General features: G+C 37.8%; 1 protein-coding gene across 2 annotated transcripts; it reads left to right on the top strand.

Annotated features, from left to right (window-relative positions):
• The first annotated feature begins 2,183 nt into the window (after positions 1 to 2,183).
• On the top strand, positions 2,184 to 6,554 carry LOC107757382 (P2Y purinoceptor 1-like). Of its 2 annotated transcripts, none has more exons than XM_016574841.1 (2): positions 2,184 to 2,270; positions 5,395 to 6,554. In XM_016574841.1, exon 2 carries the CDS (start codon positions 5,422 to 5,424, stop codon positions 6,487 to 6,489), a length of 1,068 nt encoding a protein of 355 aa, XP_016430327.1. In that variant the 5' UTR covers positions 2,184 to 2,270; positions 5,395 to 5,421; the 3' UTR covers positions 6,490 to 6,554. The 2 variants fall into 2 exon arrangements, with proteins under 2 accessions (XP_016430327.1, XP_016430328.1); XM_016574842.1 differs by lacking the exon at positions 2,184 to 2,270 and adding an exon at positions 4,179 to 4,265.
• The last annotated feature ends 1,522 nt before the right edge of the window (positions 6,555 to 8,076 follow it).

The following is an 8,076-nucleotide window of genomic DNA, read 5'->3' as shown; positions in this document are numbered from 1 at the left end:
TGTGTGTGAGTGTGTGTGTGTGAGTGTGAGTGTGGCTTGAGTCAAGAGAGTCCTTGACTTTCATCAGAGACATTCAGCCAACTCTGTCTCAACAGAAAAGGGGGAGATTTACTCCATAATTCTTCATCGTGACACTTCTCGCTTTCGTTTCTGTTGCCTGTGTGTGATTGTGCATGCCGTGTATTCAGTGTTTTCAGCCTTGAGTGTGTGTGGAAATAGATACTGTGTATCTAAACACTGTCCCCTCAGATTCTCCTCACTAATAGTGAAACCTCTGTCTGTTCTTCTCACAGTTCGCTTCGGTTCTCTTTAGCCTTGACTGCAGACTAAACACAGAGAAAAGGAAAACAATCTGATTGTCCTGTCATTCATAGCTAGTTTACAGTGGCGCTTCCACAAAGCTGATAAATGCCTCTACAATTGCATGGAAACATCTGCTGCTCAAGACAATCTGATTATTATTTTGTGTATTTGTGTGACTGTTAAAGAACGTGGAACAAAAAGTGACATCAAAAGAGATCAGATGAAGGACACATGAAATGAAGGGAAAATATGTCACTGTCATATATTGTGGAAAACTCTGTGGCCTTATTGCTAAACTGAGCTTTCCGCAACATGCACGTTCAAAATATGATGAATGAGATTTCACTGTGATAATAACAGCATGCTATTTCCGGAAAAGTCCATTTTGCTCTCTCTAACAGTTTCTATTAAGTTTGTTACCAAATCTTTTCGGCTGTATCCCCAAAACAGACCCTGTTTTTTAGGGTTGCTGTTACTCTGTAGTTATAATGTGTGTGTGAGAGAGAGCAGGTTTATTCGTGCTATAGCTCTGCTTTTCTGATCCTTGCATTACACATTGCTGCAGGTTTGTTTGGTTATGCTTTTACAATCACACTTGAGCTGTTGCAGATGCAACGCTGATCTATTTCTTGCACAAACTCATCATGTCTCTGTGGCCCGGACATGCAGCTTCTGCTCGACATTTAGTTTTCTAAGTGAAGCATAACGTGAGTGTGTGAGTCTGAGATCGGCTGTGCTGTAAAGCAGACTGTGAGCACATGCAGAACTGAAACGAGAAGCGATTACAGAGCACATTATCCGCCCCTCCTGCACACAAACACAGACTGGCGCACGCTCGCGATTCATCCCAGCGAGTCGACTCTCTCGAGCGGTCCGTTTCAGTGATTCAGTTCTTTGAGAAGAGTAAGTGTTATTTCAATTATTAATGTGAACGATTTAAGGACAGCAATAATGTGCATTCACACAAGTTTCTTATAACAAAACAACCAATAATATAAAAAGAAAGGTAGCAGACTATTAGCCTATTCTCACTATTAACTATTGCTTATTAACATGCAAATTATTAACATATTGGCTGTTTATTAGTACTTATAAAGCACATATTAATGCCTTATTCTGCACGACCATATTCTACACCCCTAATCCTACCCAATACCTAAACTTAACAACTACCTTACTAATTATTAATAAGCAGCAAATTAGGAGTTCATTGAGGCAAAAGTTGTAGTTAATGGTTTGTTATTAGCGAGAATTGGACCTTAAAATAAAGTGTGACCAAAACAATAACAAAAAAAAACAAAAAAAATGCCAGAAGAGAGTCTGTTTCGGTATAAAAGTAAAAGAATAGGCTTGCAATATAATATTTTGCAAATGTATAACTTTTTGTTATTTAAAGAATAATTTAGCATAGTATGAAACATCCCATATTAAATGTCGCCATGATAAGCGTTACTATAACGACTGGTTTCTTTTAGAATAAAGGGTTAATATGGCTTATATAGGAATATTTGTTAATTTTATGGCTTCAGTTGTTTCAGTTAATTATTGGCTTCCTATTCATGCAAAAATGTTTACTTAAATAGCCTATTACTATTTATTAATATGTCATCGCTTACGTTTATTTATGAGGTGAATGCAGGTAAACTGGGACACTTACATTGGGAAATGTCTCAATCAACCCCGCTGTATTATTTAGTGGAAGTCTATTCCAGTTGATGTTGTCAGTAGTACTCTAAATGTGCTTCCTACAATGTGTCGAGATGGATTATGGTTTGGCCTCTTTATAGTTTCACTCCTCGCACAGTGATTCACTCGCAGCTTGCGAATCGGTTCATATGAATCATTAAGGAATTCAGACAGAGCGGAGTGAGTCTCGTGTGTTCGCGAGCTGTAGAGAAGAAGACTTCCCCGTGGATCTGATCTGACCCGTGCGCTGGAGGAATGCGGGATGAACGAGCGTCTGGCTGGTGAGTGACATACACTTTTGCTCTTTTGGGCTCCTAGGAGTTGCTGATTTCACAATTCTTTTTTTTTTTGCGTTGAAATGGCTGCTCCGGAGACAAATTACTTGTTATTGTATTGTTTTCATTTCCATGTCCCTACTGGAGAGAAATACGCGCAGAGCGTTGTTATAAACTGAACCTGTTCTGCGTCTGTTCTGTTCCAGCGGACATCACTTTTCTCCGGCGCTTGTACGGTCGCTGTTATTCAGTGCCACCCACGTCTCTGGATCACTGTATCAGATGCAGCTAAAGCAAGTGCAAAAAACGTGCTTTGTGACGTAAAATCACAACAACAACAAAAAATGTGACAAAAATGTAGATATGGCACATTACACGAGACAGATATAATCTATTGTATTTAAAACAACAAGCAATTGGTTAGAAATGATGTGATTAATAATCATTCTGCAAATCATGGAATCTTAAATCAAGTCAGATTGTCTTCAGACCATGCATATAATTTTTTTTTTAAATATCCATTTGATAATTCACAATTGTTTGCCATTAACAGCAGCGGTAAGAATCTAAAAAAAAAAACATTTATACACTCAACTTTAATGTCTCTTTGGTAATACGCCAAAGCTGTGGGTGGTGTGGCACCTAATCATATATATATATACATATCATAAGCTGCTCTGAAAGGTTATTAAGTTCTTGGCCCTGCAGTAAGTGCACATTTGAGTCCATATAATCATTGCTTGCAGATATTTATGTTTCTTTATTTGCCATTACATTTTTTTAAGCATCTTTGTTTTGCATTTTTCCAGTTACGGTGTTTTATCTTTTTCTGTTTTCAGTGAAATTCAAAGTCAATACTGAATTCTAGCTATTAATCTATTAATATTTAGATTTTTTAGTTTTTTGTTAGAAAAACAACCCTAATGCATTAACTTTCATTTTATTATTAAAGCATTTTTTGTTTGAACTTTAAACTTTGATATAATTTGGTAGAAGAAATCCTTGTTATCTTGATGTTCTGATGGATATTGGAACAATTAAAACGACCATATCGACCATATTCTACACCCCTAATCCTACCCAATACCTAAACTTAACAACTACCTTACTAAAGCAGCAAATCTTATAAAGCACATATTAATGCCTTATTCTGCACGACCATATTCTACACCCCTAATCCTACCCAATACCTAAACTTAACAACTACCTTACTAATTATTAATAAGCAGCAAATTAGGAGTTCATTGAGGCAAAAGTTGTAGTTAATGGTTTGTTATTAGCGAGAATTGGACCTTAAAATAAAGTGTGACCAAAACAATAACAAAAAAAAACAAAAAAAATGCCAGAAGAGAGTCTGTTTCGGTATAAAAGTAAAAGAATAGGCTTGCAATATAATATTTTGCAAATGTATAACTTTTTGTTATTTAAAGAATAATTTAGCATAGTATGAAACATCCCATATTAAATGTCGCCATGATAAGCGTTACTATAACGACTGGTTTCTTTTAGAATAAAGGGTTAATATGGCTTATATAGGAATATTTGTTAATTTTATGGCTTCAGTTGTTTCAGTTAATTATTGGCTTCCTATTCATGCAAAAATGTTTACTTAAATAGCCTATTACTATTTATTAATATGTCATCGCTTACGTTTATTTATGAGGTGAATGCAGGTAAACTGGGACACTTACATTGGGAAATGTCTCAATCAACCCCGCTGTATTATTTAGTGGAAGTCTATTCCAGTTGATGTTGTCAGTAGTACTCTAAATGTGCTTCCTACAATGTGTCGAGATGGATTATGGTTTGGCCTCTTTATAGTTTCACTCCTCGCACAGTGATTCACTCGCAGCTTGCGAATCGGTTCATATGAATCATTAAGGAATTCAGACAGAGCGGAGTGAGTCTCGTGTGTTCGCGAGCTGTAGAGAAGAAGACTTCCCCGTGGATCTGATCTGACCCGTGCGCTGGAGGAATGCGGGATGAACGAGCGTCTGGCTGGTGAGTGACATACACTTTTGCTCTTTTGGGCTCCTAGGAGTTGCTGATTTCACAATTCTTTTTTTTTTTGCGTTGAAATGGCTGCTCCGGAGACAAATTACTTGTTATTGTATTGTTTTCATTTCCATGTCCCTACTGGAGAGAAATACGCGCAGAGCGTTGTTATAAACTGAACCTGTTCTGCGTCTGTTCTGTTCCAGCGGACATCACTTTTCTCCGGCGCTTGTACGGTCGCTGTTATTCAGTGCCACCCACGTCTCTGGATCACTGTATCAGATGCAGCTAAAGCAAGTGCAAAAAACGTGCTTTGTGACGTAAAATCACAACAACAACAAAAAATGTGACAAAAATGTAGATATGGCACATTACACGAGACAGATATAATCTATTGTATTTAAAACAACAAGCAATTGGTTAGAAATGATGTGATTAATAATCATTCTGCAAATCATGGAATCTTAAATCAAGTCAGATTGTCTTCAGACCATGCATATAATTTTTTTTTTAAATATCCATTTGATAATTCACAATTGTTTGCCATTAACAGCAGCGGTAAGAATCTAAAAAAAAAAACATTTATACACTCAACTTTAATGTCTCTTTGGTAATACGCCAAAGCTGTGGGTGGTGTGGCACCTAATCATATATATATATACATATCATAAGCTGCTCTGAAAGGTTATTAAGTTCTTGGCCCTGCAGTAAGTGCACATTTGAGTCCATATAATCATTGCTTGCAGATATTTATGTTTCTTTATTTGCCATTACATTTTTTTAAGCATCTTTGTTTTGCATTTTTCCAGTTACGGTGTTTTATCTTTTTCTGTTTTCAGTGAAATTCAAAGTCAATACTGAATTCTAGCTATTAATCTATTAATATTTAGATTTTTTAGTTTTTTGTTAGAAAAACAACCCTAATGCATTAACTTTCATTTTATTATTAAAGCATTTTTTGTTTGAACTTTAAACTTTGATATAATTTGGTAGAAGAAATCCTTGTTATCTTGATGTTCTGATGGATATTGGAACAATTAAAAACAATTAACAGTGGAAAGTATTTAATGTGTGATGATCTATGATAGTAAAGTTTGTTTTGGGTTAATAATGTAGGTTAATCGTTTTCTCGTAGATCGCAGACCTGCTGATCGTTGACATCATGGCGGCGGAGTTCAGTAACCTGACGTCGCTCATGAACAACGTGAGCGAGTTTTCCAACCACACGCCGAGATGCTCGTTAACCAAGACCGGCTTTCAGTTTTACTATCTCCCCATCGTCTACATCATCGTGTTCATCGCAGGCTTTATCGGGAACAGCTTGGCCATATGGATGTTCGTGTGCCACATGAGGCCCTGGAGCAGCATCTCCGTCTACATGTTCAACCTGGCGCTGGCCGATTTTTGTTACGTGCTCTCGCTTCCGTTCCTCATCTTCTACTACTTCAACAAAACAGACTGGATTTTCGGAGACGTCTTATGCAGACTGCAGAGATTCATCTTCCACGTGAATCTCTACGGAAGCATCCTGTTCCTCACGTGCATCAGCGTGCACAGATACTCCGGCGTCGTGCATCCGCTCAAATCGCTCGGGAGGCTGAAAAAGAAGAACGCCGTTCGCACCGTCGCGCTCGTTTGGTTCGTAGTCGTGGTCGGCATCTCTCCCATCCTTTACTACTCGCGAACCGGCCCTAAGAAGGGGTTAACGACGTGCTACGACACCACGACCGAAGACGAGCTGCCTGGATACTTCATCTACAGCATGTGCATGACGGTGTTCGGCTTCTGCATCCCGTTCATCATCATCCTCAGCTGCTACGGCGGCATCGTCAAAGCCCTCATCTGCAACGACATGGACAACGCGCCGCTGAGGAAGAAGTCGATATACCTGGTCATCATCGTGCTCACGGTGTTCGCCGTGTCCTACCTGCCTTTCCACGTCATGAAGAACCTGAACATGCGAGCCAGACTGTACTTCCAGAGCGCGGACATGTGTGCCTTCAACGACCGCGTGTACGCCAGCTACCAGGTGACCCGCGGCCTGGCCAGCCTCAACAGCTGCGTGGATCCTATCCTGTACTTTCTGGCCGGAGACACGTTCAGACGCAGGCTGTCCAGAGCCACCAAAAAGTCCTCAAGGAAGGGAGATCACCCCCTGCAGTCCAGGAGCGAGGAGACGGTGCTGAACAGCCTGCCGGAGTACGTCCAGAACGGGGACAAGCGCGTCTGACCTTCCCTTCGACCGATGCTTTATAGAGATTTATAATGTTCTTTAAAGAAGTCTCTTCTGCTCACCAAGCCTGCATTTATTTGATACGAAGTACAGCTTTTGAAATGTTTTTACTATTTAAAATAACGTTTTTCTTTTTGAATATGTTTTGAAATGTAATTTATCCCTGTGATTTCAACGCTGTATTTCTAGCATCATTACTCCAGTCACATGATCCATGATACACATGAGTAGAATTTTTTTCTGGTTTCTTTGATGAATAGAAAGATCAGAAGAACAGCTTCTGAAATAGAAATCTTTTGTAACGTTATAAATGACTTTATCATCACTTTTGATCAATTTAAAGCGTCCTTGCTAAATTAATTTCTATAATTTACATCATATGTAAATGTAATGTTACAAATGCTTTTTATTTCAGATGAATGCTGATCTTTGGATCTTTATTCATCAAAGAATCTTGAAAAAATGCACTCAACTGTTTTCAACATTGTTTCTAATAATCAGCATATTAGAATGATTTCTGAAGATCATGTGACACTGAAGACTGGAGTAATGATGCTGAAAATACAGCTGCACATCACAGAAATAAATTACAGTTTAACAGATATTCAAATAGAAAACTGCTATTTTAAATAGTAAAAAATATTTTACAATATTTCTGCTTTTGCTGTATTTTGGATCAAAATAAATGCAGGCTTGCTGAACAGAAAAGACTTCTTTAAAAAAAACATGAAAAATCTTACAGTTCAGAAACGTTTGACTGCTAGTGTAGAGTATTGGAAATCATGGTACTGTACTCCGGTCAGTGTTACTCCTCCTGTGTTGCTTTTAACGTTTTCATCGAATGTGATTTTACTGAATGAACGTTCACTAACCAACCGTTTAACAGTCTGAATATAACAAGCACTGGCGTTTTAGTTGAGGACGCTCGAACGACGTCTCTGTGATCTGTTATGTTCTCAGTGAATAGTTAAGATGCACTATAGATATTTTCTCATAATTAATTGTCTACCTGTACGTTTCAAGCATCCGAGATGTGTTTGTGAATTGATGTGTATTCTGCTGTTACTGTAAAGATGTGTGACTCATAAGAATATCAGCCCGTGAATTATGAAGGGACTCTTATAGCCATGTTTTAAATAGTCGATAAATACTGTAATGTATTACTCTTTAACGATCTGTAGTATTTAAAGCTAAAACAAATACAGAGATCTAAATGAAAAGTACGTTAACGGCTCTTTATTATCAGGTCGACCAAAAAATGGTGGGTTGCAGAAGAATAGAATAGTATTGTATGTATTGGTTTTTTTTCTTCCTTCCGATTAATTATCATATTTTTGAAAACGTGTAGTTTAACAATTAGGCATAGCAATACTGGTCAAAAGTGTGGGATAATTCAGATTTTTAATGTTTCTGAAAGAAGTCTCTTCTGCTCACCATGGCTGCATTTATTTGATCAAAAATACAGTAAAAACTGTAAAATTGCCGTTTTCAATGTGAGTCTGTTAAAATGTAATGTATTGCTGTGATGCAAAGCTGAATTTTCAGCAGCATTACTCCAGTCTTCAGTGTCAGATTTCTGTAAAA

The sequence above is a fragment of the Sinocyclocheilus rhinocerous genome, unplaced genomic scaffold (genome assembly GCF_001515625.1).
Source record: "Sinocyclocheilus rhinocerous isolate Xijiao unplaced genomic scaffold, SAMN03320098_v1.1 scaffold3032, whole genome shotgun sequence".
In the NCBI taxonomy this organism is placed as follows: domain Eukaryota; kingdom Metazoa; phylum Chordata; class Actinopteri; order Cypriniformes; family Cyprinidae; genus Sinocyclocheilus; species Sinocyclocheilus rhinocerous.
The sequence above is the reverse complement of the archived record's forward strand: the minus strand, read 5'-3'. Positions and strand labels throughout refer to the sequence as shown.

Excerpts from the sequence above, each read along its gene's own strand:
- LOC107757382 (XM_016574841.1), top strand. The coding sequence starts at position 5,422 with ATGGCGGCGGAGTTCAGTAACCTGACGTCGCTCATGAACAACGTGAGC.